Source organism: Numenius arquata, chromosome 7 (assembly GCF_964106895.1).
Source record: "Numenius arquata chromosome 7, bNumArq3.hap1.1, whole genome shotgun sequence".
Taxonomy (NCBI): Eukaryota; Metazoa; Chordata; class Aves; order Charadriiformes; family Scolopacidae; genus Numenius; species Numenius arquata.
The window spans coordinates 6,288,392-6,309,662 of NC_133582.1; the positions used below are offsets into that span (position 1 = coordinate 6,288,392).

Genomic DNA, 21,271 nt, shown 5'->3' on the forward strand with positions numbered 1-21,271 from the left:
AAAAAACAAACCACCAAAAACCCCACCAACGACCCAGCTGTTAAAGCAGGAGGGTGAAAGTTCAGCTCCAGCTGAAATACAGGAATAGCAAATGCCTTTGGAGAAAAGTAAAAGACCTCAATGAAATTACTGGCACTACACGTCAGTTAAGACAATCTACAAATAAAGGCTTCAGTCATGAAACCTCTAGAGAAAACTACTACTGCAGAAATAAAATGCAGATATTTAACAAGGGTGAAATTTAAGAAGTTTGGCTCAGTTGAGCAAATATTGCTATTAACCAAGATGAGAGTGTTTTATTTAAGTGAGAAAGTATAATATAAAGTTATGAGCTGAGCATCTGCTTTTCTCTAAGTCCAATCAGGTTGATGAAACAGCAGAGCCTTTTTAAGCAGAGAGAGAACAAAACAAAACAAAAGGTATTCCGGCCAAATAATAATGTAATAGGCAAATCCTAGACTGCTGCATCTAAATCACACTTAACAGAATAGCTTCAGAGATACTTGATGACAGCGGTTTCATCTCCGGATAAAGTAAGCAAGGGATCCATAAATGGATCTGCGCTAACTGATGTCTTAATATTAAATTCAGTAAGGTCACGCCTGTCAACACCAGCATTCAGAATAATTAATGAAAATCTGTTTAATTGCATATGGAGTCCGGATCGTTGGAGAACAACAAAATAATTAGAAGCATGTCCAATGTAGAAACTGCCATAGTCATTTTTCATTGTTGATTAGGGCAGCTATCATGCACAGCCCCTAAATGTCCAAATAATAGCTCGGGTTTTCATCTTTAATCTCTCTTCCGCAACATTCCTTCAGCTGAATTTCATTAACACTGCATCTTTGTAGCACCATTTTCTTCTCTGAATATACCTATCAGTCTGTGTATCTCCACAATCAACTGCAAGTTATTATGTTTTGAGAATATTTAAAAGAGCTATTTAGTTCCGTCGGTTTTATTCTTCATCCATCCTGTTTTGTCACCATTCTAAAACTCTAAAAAGCACAGGATAGAATGTCCAAAATACTGAAGGTTCCTATAAAAAAAACTACATGTGCACTTTTATTTCTTGCACAAAAGGCAGTCTTCCAGGTGCACTACTACTCAGTAGCATTCAAAATATATACATCCTGTGTATTTGAGCAAGAAAATAAGAATATTCTATAAGATTTCAATTTTCCTAATGAACAACATAATACAACAAAGATAGACTCTTCATATTGAAAATACAAAGAGAAAAAGAAATGCAGAAACACAGCTCACAACCCTATAGAATAGCACTAATTGTAATTTTACAGCATCTTAGCATTTGTTCTAAGACATATCAGTCCATATTAGTGAACGACCCAGTTTTGAACAGATTATTCTTCAGTGGCAACACACAATACAGACACTGTAGATGAAGCAATTTTCTTCCTTTAATATCAAATGGCCTTCTCTAAAGAATTATCTTAAAAACAGAATTATTTTCTGCTATTACTATTTCTTGAAGCAATAGGCTTAAATGATACAAAAACATTTCCATAAACCGTCTTTAATACATACTGAAATACCAGAGTAAACCAATCCCTAAAACAAAGGCTTCCCGAAGGACTAAGCTGTGAAAAAAAGGCAAGGATGACCAATATCTGCACTGCACAGGACATTAATACTTTGTAAACATCTTTTCACAGTTTTACAAGTCAAGTCCAAGGGCAGTACATCTAGACTGTGGATTAAAAGTATAATGAATGCAAAGACTCCCATCTGGTTCTTCGGATGGTCAGTTTAAGTTGGCTAAGGTTACCTGCGTAGGCTCAGCAGCTTTTGAACACGCTGCACTGCTCTGAGAATAAGCCTGGATCTCCCGACACCGTGTTTCTGTAACCTCACATCCTGAGAACACCCGCAGCGCATCACTCGAGTGCCTGTGCATACGGGCAGACAGTGTTAATAAGCCAAATATTCCCACCCATTTCTTAATGCTTGGATGCCACACTGAGTGCAAGCCTTCCTTTGTATTTTTGCACCATGCCCAAGCTGAGAAACCCTTGAAGCACAAACTCCACAGATGAGAGACACCTTTTTTATAGGAGACAGCTTAGTCTTGCTGGATTGTGCTGAATCCTGACTGACTCCATGTGGAGCCACTTGGCAATTCTCCTAAGAGATCCAGTTCCCCAGTTTCCAGGCTTTTCATTACCTAGGCTATTCCATTTTATTACTAAAGATAGCAAGCCTAACAAAACAAAGAACGCAGGAAAAACTGAACACGACAGCCTACACCATTTGTTGACAGTATCAAAACTTTACTTTGTTCTCTCTGCATATGGAAGGGAGAATGCTGCTTCTGCCCCCGTCTGTACACAAAACCGGTATTTTAACTTCACCAGTCTGAAAACAATTCTTACCTCCTCCTTTTGAAAGCACACTTCTCATCCACACAACTGATGCCTTCTAACTGACAGTGTAGGACACTGAACTCTCTTGTTAGTCTAAAGCACTATGCACAAATGAGCATAACAGTCCTCCTCTTGCCGTGTGTACATTCATGGTAATTGTGCTTTTTCTGATCAAGTCAAAGCAGGTTAAAATTTATTAATTTGCTCCGAGCGAATAAAACCTAAAGTCATTGCACTTAGCGCAGATTTCAATTGCTTAAATACTAGTGTATGCAAAGAACATCTTTTAGAAATAAAATTTAAAATATTTAAAATATAAAATTTATTTAGAAATAAAATTTAGAAATTTCTTGAAATTAATGAGATCTGTCACACAATTTAAATTCTTCCTGTTACTGAGACACTATTGACTATGATGTAAGAAATTACATTATTAATTACCTAAGATAATGCCCACAACAAAAGGAAGATTGCAATCTGAATGCTATGAGTAGGGTAAGTTAAAACCGGTTCCGTTAGTATCTGGGATTCTTGATTTTAGTTTTGAAACCAGAAATACTGAAGAAAAACAGCAGGTTAGAGTATCAATCCCCACTGATGATGATTTCAAAACCTCAAGAAAATGCTTGTAATGTCACAAATGTAACAGCCTAAATAAAACCTAAAAATATTCAATCCTATGAAAATAAGCACGATTTCAGAGGTCTGGAATTTTACTTAAGAATGATGTGTTTGTATGAAGAGCCACAGTACCTCTTTGCAAGAGTACAAGGAAACTGGGCACTTGGGGTTTTATTTCAATGTGAATAGCAAATACTTTCTATACCTCAATCCAAGCTGCTGGGTGTAGAGGCAAAAGACCCGGTGTGACATGGCTTTTTCATACAAGACAAAGTAACCAAAGGATACCTGATGATACTAGATGCACATTTCAACAACTGAGTTTCATGCAGTTGAGACTAATCTATAACCAGTCACAATCAGAGAAAAAAGTGTTTTGTCATTCTGTATTTGATGACGTACAGCATTTCTCCCACTTTGAAATGCTAACATGAAAATACTGGAGAAATTAAATACAAGGTTGCATTTCAAATCGGAAAGAACAACACTGAAGAGGTTCAACACACCAATCCCATCGGGTTATAGTCTGTTATTAAAAAAAAAAAGTCACCCCTACAAAGAATGTAAGAGAAGTGGCTGGGGAAGATGAAACCATTGACTCTCTGGCTGACCAGAACTACAAGTTTGAGCAAAGGATCACAGTACAAATAAATCAAAAAACCTATGAAATTTCTAGTCAGCTTCTGAGGGATCAACTAGAAGTTTTAATTTAGCTTTTATAAACAAATTCTTTAGCTTAACAAACTCTTACTGTTATCTAAGATTATTCTAAGACCTCGGTGGCAGGTCTTGGCTGACAGGCAAGGCTCATGGAAAAGAATAAAAGTTTGTACATTTAAGAGTCAAGCCAACAAACAGCTGCAACAAAGAAACTTGGCCACAAACTTCAGCAAATGTTGGGTACCACGATAGCAAAAAAGTTAATCTCTGGAGTCAGTTCAGTTTTGTTGTTAGAATTGCTTTGTCCTTTGTACAAGCAAATTCACTTTCCTCAGAGAATACAAGCGGTTTACCCAATTTACCCAGTGTTCCTTTTTCATTTAAAATGAACTTACCGAGTGCCGTCTGCTTTCCAGCTAACTTTGTATGGCTTCTGCTCCAAAAATTTAATATTTTGCTTGTCCATGGAAACAGGCTGTGCTCCAGGGAATCCAGACCTTAAAAAAAAAAAACACCAAAAAAATGATGGTCATTAATGTTCTGCAATAAACAGTCACAAACATTAAGTCACACCTTGTAGCAGACTTGCTACAAGGTTAACTTTAGAGTTAGAACATCTTCTCCAATAAGGTATTTTGTAAGAAGAACCAAATGCCTGTCTAGCAAGAACAAGGATATTTGTTCATGACAAAACACTAAATTATGTTTTAAGTCTGGAGGAAGAGATATTTGAAAGCAAAATTACAACCACTAGAAGAACTATAAGCATCAGCAAGTTAGGAAGCACCGTGAGCAACTGGACCGTCAGCTTTGGAAAGGAGGACTTCAAAATCTGAGACACTAAAACCAACGTTCTCATTAGCATTGGACAGAAATCCCAAGTTGGCTATAAAAATGAGTATTATACCTCAAGGGTAACAGCAGCTGTATAAATAAGTCTACTGCTTGAGCAAGCACTAAATTTTACACAAATACCTGGCCTAGACTATGTCTGGTATTTGCACGGCAATAATTAACCTGAAAACATCTTGTCACCTCAATGGAAAAGCAGTTCTAGAACCTTGTTTCTTAGTATCAGCAGTTGATCATTCCATTACATAGTACAACGCAAGACTCATCTGTTTCACTGTTGAGTGCTTTTGAGGCTTGCTTTTTGTTCTAAACAATCCATCCAAAACTACTCACCTTTTTTTGTTTTTACAACGTGCTGTTTCCTTCTGCAAAACTAGAAATGTAACACTTATTTCTAGACAGTATAAATAAACAAATTCTAAATGTTCACATACCCTTCCCATCCACAGAACTGCTGACATTTTTGCTGTACTCCTCCTAACTTTGGTTGCGTTGTCACCTGGGTCACGCATTTAACTGTTATTCCTTCCAAGAAAATTGCACCCTAAATAAAAAAAAAAAAAAAAATTAAAAATTAGCGTTTAAGCCCTCAAAAATCAGATCAGAACATGTCAATACAAGATTAAAGCTGGTTTTACAACACTTGACCTTCACGAGCTTTAATATTCCTTAAAGATTCTCCCGCAAATACTAAGATATATCTACTGAGCTTTGCCAGTAAACTCACTGGTAAGCCTTATTATCAACCCAGGAACTGAAAAAAAAAAAATTAAAAAGAAAAATTAAAGGAGGTAAATAGTAAGGGATAGGTACCGTTTAGCTAATACTCTCAAGAAAAGTTCCCACGTCAAGCTACAGCATCAGTCTGACTCACTATTTTTCATTTGTAGCCAAAATGTTTTTATTTAAAACAAATTAGGCTAGTATCAAGTATTTAACAGTGAATTGGTCACATATGGAATTTGCAGGGATCAAATTAATCATCCTTAGTACACACAATATTATATAATAATAAGGTAGTATAAGGATCCATTTGTGGATGAGAACCTGAACCTAAACAGTATTGTAAGCCTGGAGCAAATCACTGTACATTAAAGGTCCCAAAACACTGTCCGGCAGAAGCCTTTGTGACATCACTTTTAAGCGTGTCAAAAAGTATGGCCTTAAAAATAAGTAAACTGGAAACTAAGGACAAAATTAACCTATGAAATGTTAAATTATTTTTTTAAATACGTAAACAGCATTTCTAGACCAACAATTCCATGCTTTCCTTGATTCATGGAAATGAGAGCTGCTCACTAAGAGTAGAGATCTAACGTGAGAAAAATATATGTAGCTTGGTAACTAATGAACTCAAGTCACTGGAAAACATCTTTAGACACAAGATTTTTGTTGGTTTTTGGTTTTTTTAAAACAAAAATCTCAGCAGATGAAGACATTAAGTTTTATTTTTCTCCCTTCAAGCTTTTGAGATGCATGTTTTCAATTAAATGTTAACTTTATCAGACCTAGATGGTAATTCCAGTACAAGAAGTTCAATCACATGGATCTACCATGTTATATGCCTCAAAGGTTAAACTTACACTGCAGGGAAAACAACTGAAAGAATGAAGGCACTTATGCAGCAGCGAACTTAAAGGGTTCTCAGTTGATCTAGGACAAACTTCTTAACAAAAGAGAAAACATCAACAGCTTGTTTGTAACAAAATATTTGTGTAAAAATATACTTGCATAATTTTATTCTCAATCTAAACCCGGTTACTAAAGTGGAGGTGCTATCCTGGATGCCAGTGAAAAGCCTAAGGAGAGATCAATAAAAGAATACTTTAAAAAGAACTTTAAAACAACTTGTGGATTCCAGAAAAAGTTTGACGCCAAGTGGAATAAAAACAAATTCTGCACAACGGAACCCAATAAAGCCACCAGGTCTACAAAGCTGAAAACTGCAATAGGGATCCCAAATAGACCAAATATTTCAACAGCACCTCAAATAAATTCTCAATGCACACTAAAGAGATCAAAGTATGAAGTTTCCACCTGTTGGACTATGAATCCTGCAAATGGAGATACAAGTATTTCGTATCTGTTCTGTAAAAATGCTTGAAGCTTGCCTTAACAAATCTAGCTGCATGCTACTGATGAGAGGAGCCTTTTTGCTCCCTTCCCTTTCCACATGCCGTGGCGCTCATCTGTTCTACCTGTCAGGAGTCTAGGAACTAAGCTAACAAAAATAACATCATAAATTAGTAATTTTCTGCCAAATTACTATCCTAAACTAGCTGGCCATGAGTCAGCAGTAGCACCAGCACAAGGGAAGCAGAAGGAACACAAGGAGTGCAGGGAAAGCAGGACTGTAGTTTTCAGCACAGCATGCATTTGGTTAAGATTGGCTCAGCTGCATCACCAAATCGTATTCTGAGAACAGAACATCCTAAGGAAATCAGCTACATCATAACTTTAATTACCTTAAGCTCCACAGACTTTCACTTATCCCATATTACGTATGTGGGCACCAGCAGGTACAAGAGCACCCAGGAGACGGGGCGAGGAAGGCAGGCAGCTACACACGACTGGCCAGAACAGGGTCTGAATTCTGAGTCAGTGCTTAAAAGCACCACAAAAATCAAGGAAGATGGTTGTGCTCTGCTTCTCAGAATAACGGCAGAGTGTGACGGCAGCACAACTGCGAAGATTAAAGCAAAAGACAGTACTGGAATACTGGGTCCAGTTCAAGGACAGGGAACTACTGGAGAGAGTGCAGCGAAGGCTACAAAGATGATTAAGGGAATGAAGCATCTCTCCTATGAGGAAAGGTTGAGAGACCAGGGACTGTTTAGCCTGGAGAAGAGAAGACTGAGAGGGGATCTCATCAATGTTGACTAATATCTAAAGGGTGGGTGTCAAGAGGATGGGGCCAGACTCTTCTCAGTGGTGCCCAGTGACAGGACAATGGGCAACAGGCACAAGCTGGAGCACGGGAAATTCCGTCTGAACATAAGGAAAAACTTCTTTACTTTGAGCGTGACAGAGCCCTGGAACAGGCTGCCCAAAGAGGCTGTGGAGTCTCCTCTGGAGATATTCCAAACCTGCCTGGATGCATTCCTGTCCAACCTGCTCTGGGTGACCCTGCTTTGGCAGCGGGGTTGGACTCGATGATCACTGAAGGTCCCTTCCAACCCCTACCATCCTGATTCTGTGACAGGCAACAGGAAAGCCTTTCCAGAAAAGAAAAAGTCCTATACACCAAACTGGTGCCTGCCATTTGAAAGGGTCTCTTGCAGATTTTCTGGTTTTGGTGCCACTAATGTCAGGGTGCGTAGTACAGTCAAGTTTCCCTACAAACCAAAATCATCCACGTGCTGCTTTCACGCTTCATACAATTTTAAGCAATTTAGAAAATTCTCCATATGGTAAGGAAGGTAAAAAGTTAGAATAAATTATTCAAAATTACAAAACATCAGCTTCTCATAACATAGACATTATACATCCTCATTTAGTTCTAGTAACTTCGCTTTGTTTGCTGGTTTCTTGTAACAGCTTTTAATTGTTTATTGATTTTAAACACCTGACCAAACACAACACATTCTCTTGCACAGGCAATATGCACTTGATGTATATAATTACATACATACATATATATGGTTACAGGGGGGATGAAGGGGGTAATTTTGAAAGAATTAAGGAAACAAGTACAGCTTATAATTTGACAAACAAGCCAAGCTTTTGTGTTTTCATACAGGCTTCTTCATTCCCCTGATTAGGTACCTTGTAACCCCTCTCTGTAAGCCTGTCAGGTTGAAAGAAGTAGAGGACAAGGGAGAGCCAGGAACAGAGCGAAGTGCTGAGGACACAGGGTGAAAAGTAGGTTATCCCAGGTCCTCAGCACTGCTACCAAGCCAGGAGTTATAAGCCCATAGATCTATGCTCTGCACAACCTTCACACCACCTGTACTAATCAAGCTCTCCTCACTTGCCACCATATCCCTCCACCCATCACTTCACCTGAAGGAAAAGCGGCAACGTGTATCATCTTGTGTTGGTTCAGACCCTAAACACCATCTGGAGGAGTGGGTGGGTGGAAACAACCTCAGCCACGCACCTCTCTGACCCTAGTGGCTACCACCAGGCCTGGGCGATAGCCACCTTCAACCACTCAGACCTGATCGAGTGCCAATATGCTCAGAGACTGCCTTCCAGAGGGCAAGAAACATCCTAAAAATGTATCAGGTAGAGAGAGAGTCTGCATCTTCTAAAAGAGGGAGGGAGAGCCAGGGAGTTACACTGATCAGCTCAGATCAATACCTAGAAATACAGGATCATCACAAGAACCGCCTCTAGGCATTTACAAGCAAGAGAGATGCAGCAAATCATACTGACTGACACTCGGTAGCAACGGTGTTCAACTTATCGTTTGGGTTTGGGGGTGAAACAGGCTTCACAGCATTGGGAGAAGCAGGAAATACCTAATCTTTTGAGGCTGGCTTTTAGCCTGGCTTGTCTTTTGTTTGCTTGTCTTGTTCTCATAGAAGAACAAAAAAAACCATGGGGTAGATGTAACTTCTATAAAAGAAGAGCATCCTGCTTCAAAACCAGGTTTCAGAGGAGTTTATGTTTCACTAACAAAATGGAAGAATATATTGAGGAGGATCTGCAGGGTCTGGTTTAGGTGTAAGAGAATTAATTTATTTTCCCTAAATTTCCTCATAGCATTTTTTTTTTGTTGTTACATCTATGAATTTAGTATCAGGGATACAGACTGTGATGGTAGCTTCAGAATTCAGTGTTATCCTTAAGAATGGGCTGGAAAAAAACACTGTGCATTCAGTATAAACAAAGTTCTACTTACTCTTAATAAGGAATAAGCAATTATACAAGCACACACTGATAGATAATTAGAGAAAAAAAATAGGGAGGCAGCAAGAGACCAAAAGCTGAATTAGTATTATTGTGTCTTGTAAAAGGCAATTATATTGAGATACATAAACAGAAGTATTAGCCTGAAGATATCTGAAATTAATTCCTCCCTATTAGCCACTAGGATGGCTTCAACTAGAGGATGGAGTTCAATTATGGACACTGCAGTCTCAGAAAAACGTGGGTCAACGTGAGAGAATGAAGAGAATTACAAGAATGGTCAGAAGTATAAAAAATATGGACTATAGGGAAAAAGTGAACAAATTGGCATATAACGTAGAAAAAGAAAAGGCTGAAAGTAAATGACACCAGTATTCAAGTAGAAAAAATGCTGCTGCAAAATCAGATCCATCAAGAGATGCCCATGGGCAGAATAATAAGTACAGGGGTTAAACTCTGGGGAAAAGAAGTACATTACACAGAGAAAAACAAAGTTACTAATAGTTAGAATCAAAGTACTTCGATAGTTAAATAATAACTTTCCTCGCTGTCAGCCATGAGGTTTAGTGGTTTCTCTCTGTCTTGCAGATGACCGCAAGACACATGCACTCAAAGTCATGAAGAAAAATCATTAACAGCTACAATCTCTTCCAGATTGTTTGAGATGTAACCACCCATTTTAGAAGCACTACATATTACACCCTGTACTTCCTGTGAAATACGCAGCTTACATCGGACTAGAACAGATGGCATTCCTTAATAAATAGTAAAAGATCCGGTTGACCCAAAAGTTTGAAGGTTCTGGCTCAGAATTATAACTTTTTATCCTATTTGCAAAATCAAGTATTTTTTTCCTGAAGAGTTTTTTTCCCTAAAGTGAGGTTTTAAGTGTCCACTTACAATGTTGCTTTGATGCTACAATCATTATAGCACACACTGACAAAGTCAAAACGTGTTTGGATTTCCTGTGTAGCATCCAAGACTACAGAATCATGGAATGGTTTGGGTTGGAAGGGACCTTAAAGATCATCCGGTTCCAACCCCCCTGCCATGGGCAGGGACACCTCCCACCAGACCAGGTTGCTCAAAGCCCCATCCAGCCTGGTCTTGAACACCTCCAGGGATGGGGCATCCACAGCTTCTCTGGGCAACCTGCCCCAGGGTCTCACCACCCTCGTAGCAACTACTGCTGCTGTCAACTACACTCACACAATGACAAAGGAAACTGTGATGGTATTATGTTCTAACTGTTCCCACAGTTTCTGTAGCGTATTAAAAAAAGACTGTCAAGACTTTTTGACATAAAAATATGGAAGTTTTAGAGAAAGACGCTGCAGTAAAGTTTCTCACATCCAGGACAGATTGCTAACTGCACTTTGCAGGCCAGCTCAGCAGTTGCTTCTGACTATTCATTATCCCAGAGAGATGCCTGGGAGAGGCTTCCTCCTCTACCCCTAAGTTTTTCTTTTATCTGCACAAAGATTTGGATCAAAATGAAAACATTTCAGAACATCTCTATCACAACAACCACCTCTAGTTTGGCACTGTCTACCCCTAGGTGTTTAGAGGATGAGTTGTATTTGAATGCTGAAAACATCTGCCACAGGAAATCAGCTGTAACGCTGAAAATTTAGCCCATCAGACAGTAAATTAAGAAAATCTAAGCAAGAGGTATTTACCTGATAATCATTCCCCCTGTAGATCGCATATTTACAAGGAATCACAAACAGATTGTATCCATCTCTACTCAGTTAAGAAGCAGTCCAATCTGCCAGCCAACAACCATGGTAAAGAATTCTCCCCGTTCCTCCTCTTCGTGTCAAAGAATGTTCCTCCAGAGCTGCAAAACTGAATTATACGAATATGCATATTAACTAGATGATTATTTCTTTCAAAAATTATCTAACTCATAACTAACTTTTAGTTATTAATATGCTTATTCGTATAATTTAGCTTCCAGCTTTCAAAAAACTATGTGGGCAGATAAGAAAAAGACTGGGAAGCCAGTATCGTGATTCCTGTTAAACAGACCAGTTTAGTTTTATACTTGCTGAAAAAAGGCCAACATTGGACCTCACCATCACACCTCATTCGCTAATACATCAAAAGGCAAGTCAAAACAAATAGTTTTGAGGTATCATCCCAAAGAAATTTTTTTAGATATCAATGTTTTACTGCAAGGCTAACGGAGGTGGCTGCCATATCCTGAATATATTTCTACTACAGATTTTTTACAGTGTAAGCAACTTTTTTATTTCAGCTGATGGCTTATTTTAAAGTTTTCAAAGTTCATCTTGCTTCTTCAGATGAGATTTCACATTCCTTTCAGGCTAATTTCTTCCATACTCCATCTGTAAACGATGTTGAACAGCTGCAGTAACAACAAAATGCATTTTCACAGCATATTTCATATGAGGATTTCCAAGTGTTTGCAAACAAACACACCTCAGCACACAAGGAAAATAATTCAGTATTATGCAGGAACTGAATCTATTTTTGCACTCAGCAATATTCTCCCCTACTTTATCTGCAAATAAAAAAAAAAGTTAGGAATTTGGAAAAAACTGAGCTTCAGACAATTCAAGCACTACTCTTCAGACAATTCAAGTATATTCTTTGTATGTGAGTATTAGTTCCACACTATAGTAACTACAGTAACTTATTTCACCAGAATTATGTGAATTTATGTCAAAACAAATCAGAGTAAGTGATAAGTCTTATCTCTTATCATTAAACAGTTTAAACAGCTTTGAACAAAATATAATTTCACACCTGCCTTGGGGTTTTTAAGCTCAGCTTGCTTTTTGCTAATCTAATTCTCAATCTTTCAAAATTTTCAAAAGTAAGAATATTCACCAAAATGAGCACTGAATTGAAAGAATGTTGAGTTTCATCCACATGGCTACAAAAATAAATAAAAACTGTTTACACACCTCTTCCATAACATTTCACCTCTAAAGACAGTGAAAAATTAAAAAGCACTTTATTATCTCAACTCAAGCTTAAAAAAAAAAATAAATAAAATGTTATATTAGAAAACCATTAAGTCATCGCTACAACTGGAATAGTTGAGGTGTGGAATATTAAGTTCAAGGTTCATATAGGAAACACAAGAGTTTACAACGAATCTATCTGGTTTTTACCTGTTCAAGATAATACCACCAGTCCTCATTTGCAAAATCACTGACACTCGTGTCGTATGTATTATGTAGTAACCGATGACTATGAGTTTATGAAATTAAGTTTAAAATTAGAATCTAAAGTTCTTAATCAAAAATACCAGTTTTAGACGTTCTTTTCTCCTCTTGCCAAAGGAAGAGCTTGATGATCCAGGTTCTGATTCTGGGCCTCCTGTTTTGCCATTATCATCCTCCTCCTCTTCATCTTCATCAAAGCACCATTCTGGTAGCTCAGGTGGTGACGGTGCATCATCTTCATCTCCATAACGACGAAATAATTCCTTCAAATAGTCACCTTTATAAATACCTGGTGGTCTAGCCTGAGCAAAAGTAGCCACAGCAGCCTCAATACTGTCAAAAAAAAATTGAAAATTACTCTGGATGATTAATTTACATGTTTTAGTTATGTTATGCCTTAACAAACAAGATTTATTTGGACTAAGAATTTAAAAAAAAATTCCAAACTGGTAATTGCTAAAACATTCCTTATATTTGAAATATCATGCCTGGCAACAGTTACTCTTGCACAAGAGTCTGCCTAATTATGCAGGCGCCGCGTATGTTCTCAGAAGCAACTGTAGCTTGCACTGCTTCATCTCTTTATCGTAGCTAACATGGTCTGCTGGTCACCCAGGTAAAACTTTTATTATTGCTACAGAAAAGGAATGGGTGACACATAGGTAAGTACTTAAGGACTGAACGAAGACAAAAGAGACCAAAGAACAAGATGAACAAACTCAATGAAGAAAAATTGAAGTGTTGAAATTCAAATACGGCTACATTTTCCCCCCTATGAATTATCTTTCCTTTCACTAGAGGTTTTGGCGTCACATTGGGAAAAAGCATCCTAATCTTTTGAAATTACTTCTCCTTCTGGAAGTTTCTCATAAAAACCTGTAATTCAGAAGCCTTTTTACTATGCAGCTAACGCTTAATCTTAAGAGCTTTAATAAACTGGAGGCTGGATAACAAAAAAAAAAAGAAACCAAAACTAACAGTCATGCACCTTTACTAACCAACTGGAAAGCACTGCGAACTATACAACAGCGAGCACAGCACAAGGGTTTTATTGTGGCTATTTTCATAGATCCTATGAAAATGTTGAACAGAAAGCACTGGACATAATTCTGTCTTCAATTTAGTAATGCTCCGTAGACCAATGTTTAGAAATCTTGCTAAATAAAAAGAGATGAGAAATCACAAAAGGTACATGCCCCCATAAAGCTCCTTGACAAGCACATATCTTAAAGCTGGAACAAAAGCACATATGACATGCAGTAAAAAACTTTTTTTCAGATAAGAAAATAGCCTGCTACTGGAACAAGGGAAACATATGCCTACAACGGAAAAAAGAATTTAAATACAAAATGCATTTTTTGTCTTATTTGTACAGTATAGGAAGGAGCCTGAGAACTTTATGAGGCAAAGAACCACTTCCTCAGAACCAGTAAGTTTGATTCTGTTTTCTGATCTTTGGTAAGAGTAGAAAACAAAACATTTTCAGGAGTGAGATTATCAGGTGGTCAGTCATCAGATCTCAGAAAAAACAGTTTAAGAAACTGAGTTATTTAGAAGGATCTTCCTTCCTCATTCTGTTTTCTAAGACTCTTAATTTCATTCTCACCAGACGTTTTTTATTTTGGTATCTTTCTTAAATTGTTTCACATCTTCTGTTATCAATGCCATTGAAAGGCCAAAACAAAGCACAATGGATGGGCCCTGAAAGACACTCAGATTTGTCCTAGATAACATTAGAAGTCATCTATACCGCTCTGAAATAGATGGCAACGAAAGCCAAAAGAGGCAGCACAGATTTCAAGCACAAAAACCTAATTGAAAGAAAACATATTTTGCAAGTTCTAGAAACGTAACAGTCTTTGGTAAAAATGAGTTGTGAAAAAGAGAATCAAGTAAGGTTTTTGATCACTAGCTGGAGAGCCTTCTTTAAACTAACTGCAAAATATATCTCAGTATTCACAATACATCAGCAGCACTCCTATATCATATGCTTAAGGAATGAATATAGATGGATTTTTCCATCAGGAAAATCTTATTTCCTCATCAGCAAGTAATAGTGCCTTATTTTAAAGAATGATACAGCAAATTGGATTTATCTTGATACAATGCTCAGCATTAACTACCACCTTGCCAAAACCCATTCTTTTGCTGTGGACATTTTTCCCTACCAAGTGATAGCTGGGTGTTCTGTTAAAATAATCGGATAGAGATGAACAGAATTAATACAATTAACTAGCTGAATGAAGAAAAAAAAAAAAAGAAAAAAAAAGATATGGTTGTTAAGTTTTACGGCTTTTCCCACAGAGGTTTGAAAATAAAGAGAGGCTACATAGAAGCTGGAGTTTCAAATAGATTCAAGTGCATTTCCTCTTCAGAACAAAGGACTGATTCTGATTCTAATATTGCATCCTGCTTTTAAGTTGTTAGATAAAAAGCATACAAATTTGCTAATTCATAGGAACAACTAGAATCATACCGTAAAGATACTTGTATCTGTGTCTACTTCTTATACTCAGCTAAGATTCTGTTAAGATTCAGCCACCTGCTTCTAACAGTGCTCTATCGCCATCACTCCAATGCCTTTACTCCAAGTTTACTAACAGACAGCAACGACCTAGTTATTCGCAAACAGCTCACACAGGCATGCTAAGCGCCACATAAACTGCATCTCCAGTCATAAGAAAATGCAGCAACAGGTGTAGGATTTTCTTTACTTAAAGGACCACACAAGAAATATCACCAGAAGACTTAAGGGGCTCGTTAAGAAACGAGTCTTGCATGGGACCCTGTCAGGCAGGAAATAGTGTTTTGTGAATACTACCAAACACAAAAAAGGCATGCCCACCGGCATGGTACAGGCAATTTTTCTCTTTTTTACACTAATGCTATTTGAAAAAGACCACTACTCTTTACGAAGAACATTTTTAAGTCATAAAACCAACAGGTGAGTGTGTGTAGAAGCATGATGTAGACTTTAGTCAAACAACAAGCTGGAAACAAGGACTCTGTCTCTCCCTGACCCTTCAGAAGCAAGGTGCTCACTCTGCTGTTGCTCTGGCTGATCTCTCTAGAACTCAAGAAACCAAAAGAGCTTACATGCAAACCTACATGAAAAAAGGTAAGAGAAATAATCTTTCAGGCATCTCCAAACTCTATAGTCTTACTCAAACTGTGGGACATGTCACAGGGAAGAGACACAATACAAGAAAAGCCCCAACACAGCAGGTACAGCTGAATTTTGACCTACGGGACCTGGAAAGCTCGACAGAGACAGGCTAAACTACCAAGGGATATGAATAATGTTAGTACAGGTCCTTTGCTTAAGATCAGTAGGCAGTTTTAAACAGTGAATACATTAGAATGGCTGTCAGGACAATGAGTGAAATATACTGAAGAAGATCCTTCGGTCACTCCCCACAAAACCCTAGGAATTAACATGCAAAGTTACCTCCAGTCCAACTTCTCAACCAAAAAGGCACAGATCAGAAATCCAGTTCTGTTGAAACCATGTGTGCAATGGACACCTAAACAAGACAAGAAAAGTGCATAATCATTTGCATGTAGTTTTAGCAAACATGCTTTAGTTTCACAAGTGTGTTTTTGAATCCTTCTACTTTCATCAGTAACTTTAAAGAGTTATCTCCCTTCCCATCCCGTAAGGCACATAAGCCCAAAAAGCAAATTATTATATACTTTCTGCAAATTATTAGCAACAAGAGTATAGGATACTTCAGTTTATCCCAGCTCAAGAGCACTAACTTTAATGCAACTGAAATATGGCTAATACAGATAAGATTCAAAGTATTTTTTATTGACTGCTCAAATGCTTATCAGAGACAATACAATCAAATCCAATAATTGTGTTTTTAGTGGATTCAACAAGCCTTACATTCATGTCACATCATCAGGCATAAAAAAACCCATAGCCAGATTACGCTACCTAAACTTGAAAGAGGTGTCAATAAACCACAATTCTATTTCAAATTTGCTATTACCATGCTAAGACCTCTTATTAATTCGGAAAAAAAAAAAAAGCCTACAAAAAGAAAACTATACGACAGTATAATCACCCTGAATTACTTATCTTTTCAGTCTAAGAAAAAAAGAATTAAATCTTCAGCCTCTATTTTACTGAATTCATCCCCCAGTGGAAGGAGGGGAAGAGTCAAATGCATTAGAACTTTTTTTTTCCCCTCAAGGCAACAGCACCATCTAGTGATAAACAAACCAGGCTGAAAATTTGTGGTGTTACAAATGTTGTAAAGGATTCAGGCCGGATGTTGCCTCTTCCTCATACTGCATTTTAAATTATAACTATCAGATTATTAAAGTTTCCATTAACTCCAAACATAGGTATTCTTAATATTAATATATTTTTCAGTTGTGACCATGAAGCAAGTTGCTTAATCTTTTATTAATTTCCTTATTTTTCTACCACAGTTAGAAAGTAAGTTTAGCAACAATTCACTTGATGCTTATTCAGACAAAATGTCTATCTTTTGATGAATATCTATCTTTTCTTTTATACGCTCCCCTATCATGTCTAATGGAAATGAAATTCCACTCAATTGATAACACTAAGTCCTGAGGCTGTCACTGCTACTGCTAGAAGGTCAAGTCAATAATTTTATACACATGACAAAGATAAGAACCATCTCAGCAATGAACCCAACAGCTCGGAAGGGAAAGATCGCATGGAGTGCAGCACTATCACCGCCTCAGGCTGCTTTTGATAAAAATATCCTCCACACCAGTTTGTCTGATGCTCTCTCAGAGGAAACAAATGTCCAGAACCAGAAACAACTTTTCAGTAAATCATGGAAGGGAAATGAAAAATCCCAAAATTTCTCTTTTACTATGAAAGCCTAAATCACTGGTTATTTAAAAGCTTATTCAACACATTCTTTTCTTCTTGACTCTGACTTTTTTTCCATAGAGGTGTAACAATGTAAATAATGGAAGAACATTCCAAAAATTAATTGAAGTCAAAAAGTTAGTGACTCAATACTAAAAAAGGCATTTTAAAAGTTAAAGTAGCAGTTAAATGGGTCTGCTATTTATAGGATATCACCATGCTATCCATGTTCCATATAAATTGCTGGCCATAACAATATTTCAAGTTCTGAATTATTGTTGGAGGACCAAGTGGAGAAACTGCTAAATGAGAGTGAAAAATGAGGAACTGCTCGATGAGAGTGAGATCGGTCATCAACAATATTTCAAGTTCTGGTGCAAGTGCTGAAATATTGTTGACGACTGACACCACTCACGCTCATCGAGCAGTTCATCACTTTTTACATCACATACTTGTATAACTTTTTTGAGAAGAATCATAGAATTCTTAGGAATTCATAGGGAAGAATCTCCCAGTCCCTGCCTTTGCCTTCTGCAACTTGACTGCAGTTATGAGTAAATATGAAAGAAATTAACAGTAAAAATTAATGATGGATGTAAGATGGATATAAGAAGACATACCTATAAGCTCTGAGGGATTCTTATCGCTGAAGTGTTCACATACACGGATAAATGTCTCTGTATTCTCTGGTGTAGGGCACTCACCATGCCTGAAAAAACACAGGAACACACAGGTTAGGAGACAACTGCGTGAAAGGGAAGAAAAAAAAGATTAATTATTTCAGTGTGATGTTTCAAATTAAAAGCTAAATATTAACAAAGTGCGGACAACTTACCCCTTACACTGGAGCTTTATATATTTAATCCCTTCCTTCTCTATATCATTCCTGTCATAGAATCTAGTGGTGTTGGTCAAGTCTACCAGTAAACCCATTTTAACCTAAAAAAAAAAAAAAAAAACACCAAACAAAAAAAAATTCAAGTAAACTTACTTATGTGGTTCAAATATCAGTGCATATTAAAAACAATAGTAGGCTACAGTTGCAAGTTTAATAGTCCTCAAATATTGCATTAGTTCATAAAATCTATATAAATTTGATTTTACCCCCATCACAGTCATCTGTGTCTCTTTGTGAAAGCTGGTGTCTGAATTAGTGCTAGCCATCAATTCAAAAATTTCAGTTTGTTCACACCAACGTTTCTAAATAAGAAAAATCTGCTAACAGCAGGAAGGTATCTGATAAAGAATAATTTTAGCATGTTAAAAGACAAATAAGGTAGAATCATGTGCTCTTATGTTTTCATTTATCAAACACCGGCACAGTGGAAGTACCATAAGAAAAATTAACTACTGAGACTCATATACAAGTATACTCTCAGAAATAACTCTTCATTTACCCATCCACTAAATTAGAGTTCAATACAAACAAACATACTTTAAAGTTTAAAACAAAAATTCACTTAAATTCTTAGAAACATTTTATTCAAAGCTAAACATAAACGAACTTGAAATCTTCAAACACTCTATCAGTAATTAAGGTGGCAGTTTCAACCACCCAGATGTTAGGAGGTACCTGAATCCAGGCTGCCCTTTCCATTCTGCCCTAATGTGTCCCCTTGTGCGTGAACTTACTTTTTTAGTCCTTGTTTTTTATAGCTGTAAAATACATCTTTTAAAGTAGCCTTGCAGAAGCTACTGTTTTTAAAAAGCAAGATGGAACGCCGAAATTCCACTGGGTGGCATCCAACACACAGAGAACATCAGTGAAGCGCATCCTGTTGATCCTTGATCCAAAGAAAATTTCCACCAACATTACACCTCCCAGTAGTACCGTTCAAAACCAGCTCACTGACACACGTGTACTCAAAGTATTCCTGGTTTCCTGCCTTATAATTGCAAGTAATTGCTTTTGGTCAAAATGCTGAATGTCATGCTTTCAAGTAGGATGCTCACCATGAAACCAGGTGTCTTTTTAAAAGGTATTTTAAGAGTGGTAGTTTAGCAAAACCCTTGTTCCTTAGCTTTTTCTTTTTTAAAAGTACACCAATAGTGCACTTAAAAATACATTAACATTGAAGCATGTTACGCTCGCGAAAACATAGAATACTGTATCTTCAATATATTTAAAACTCCAGCACATACTCATGAACAGGATTTTGATCAGCTTTTATTTACCTTACAGTCAACAGGCTGGAAATAATTTAGCAGTGCAGTTGGGAGAATCACAAATTAAAACACTGCTTCCAGACAATTCAGAAAAGATAAATTCTAATTATTATTGGAATACAGTTCAGAAACAGCTGCTTCACATGGAGGTGTTGTTCTGTAGATCCCAAGGGCAAAATTCCAATTATCTATGATCTTTGTACCACCTCCATTCTGCTCATACTTATTTTGGCCAGATTCTCCACGTCCTCTTATGGTTACGAAAGCCTTCCTCCTCACTTTCTCACATTCCAGCTACCTCCAGCTACTAATGCCTTATGCATGCCTTTGCTGCTGCTGTGCAATTAAATTGGCTTAGCAAAGTTCCCCTTGGATGACCCCAGAAGTTTCTCATTAGATGTTGGAACTTGAAAATATCCTCCCCAGGAGGGAAAGAGCATACTACAATACTCTGAATTTTCTCCAGACCTGGGATTTTTTTTCTTGCATTTCTTACTTGAGGAAAATAGTTTAAATCAGTGTCTGAATTTATCTGTGAAAACAATAATGTGGCTGAAAACTGATAATTAGTTTTCCTTATAAGAATATTGTAACTTGAGCACGCTAATTGCCTAAACATTCTTTTGAGTCAACCACTGTCCTAGCTCTTCAAAACAGAAATAAAACTACCTTTTATAAAGCATAAACAGTACTAACGTACCTACTCGAGAAATAAGAAAATTTTTCATTGTCGCCAATTGTTCCTGCAAATTTTTTATGACACCGATAAGATACTATGACAATATTGACAATCAGAAGAAAAAGAGGGTTGCTGTCCCTCATCAAATTGGTTTCTAACACTCAGATTTTCGGCAACCGGTTCCATGAGTAAAAGAAATCGCATGGGAAGCTTGTTAGAGAAAGTTCCTCACAGACAGATGTTGCCTTAAATGCTGAACTGGTACCCTCAAAAATCTGTGGCAGCAGCAATATCTCACTATTACCAAAAGCCATATGTAAAAGTTTCTGCTGAAGTCTCTTATTTGGGAGATAAATTATATGGACTTAAGTAATAACCAGGTTTCAGAAGTGATTCATTCTGCAAAGTATTAGCAGTAAAATGGTGAGAACCATGCACAGTGAGCTATTTCTTCCTTGGGAAAATTCATTTGTCAAGATCTCCTCAACTGCACATTCACCTCATGCCCAGATTGTTGGCAAACTGCTGTTCTACAAATATAGCACTCCAGTAGCCCACTGCATATCTCAGCAAATAAAAAAACATGTTTTCAAATAACAAACATTCAGCAACAATACCAGGGATCAAGACAATATAATTTGATGAAAACAGGGAGTTTGAGAGAAATTGTATGTTCTCCTTGTTAACCAAAGTTACCAAAATAGAAGTGGGAATCCTCATGCTAGTAATTGTACTATCAGTTTCTAATCATCTGATGGCACCGAAGACATCACGAATTTCTAGTATTGCAACTAACTGATGCGCCTACTGGAAAGGCTATGAAGGCTCACCGTTCTTCTTTGGTGACAAATTACTAACAAGCAAATAGTCAGAAATTCTGAGTAAGCCTCTTAAGTTCTCTATAACTTCAAAATATACGCAGAATTTTAAGTTACTTTTAACCATGATTAAGATTGGTTTTGGAAAAATTCTAACAGGGTCCATTAAAGCCGGTCATAGT

The 21,271-nt window shown here is 37.2% G+C and overlaps 1 protein-coding gene across 2 annotated transcripts in view; it reads right to left on the reverse strand.

Annotated features, from left to right (window-relative positions):
- RNGTT (RNA guanylyltransferase and 5'-phosphatase) overlaps positions 1 to 21,271 on the reverse strand; it is a 174,316-nt gene that overhangs the window by 148,497 nt on the left and 4,548 nt on the right. For both annotated transcript variants that reach the window (XM_074150422.1, XM_074150423.1), the window contains exons 3-8: positions 18,262 to 18,365; positions 18,047 to 18,135; positions 16,020 to 16,095; positions 12,655 to 12,904; positions 4,955 to 5,064; positions 4,064 to 4,165 (exon numbers count right to left, since the gene is read on the reverse strand). In XM_074150422.1, coding sequence (XP_074006523.1) covers positions 4,064 to 4,165; positions 4,955 to 5,064; positions 12,655 to 12,904; positions 16,020 to 16,095; positions 18,047 to 18,135; positions 18,262 to 18,365 — 731 coding nt within the window. The remainder of the gene's footprint in view (positions 1 to 4,063; positions 4,166 to 4,954; positions 5,065 to 12,654; positions 12,905 to 16,019; positions 16,096 to 18,046; positions 18,136 to 18,261; positions 18,366 to 21,271) is intronic.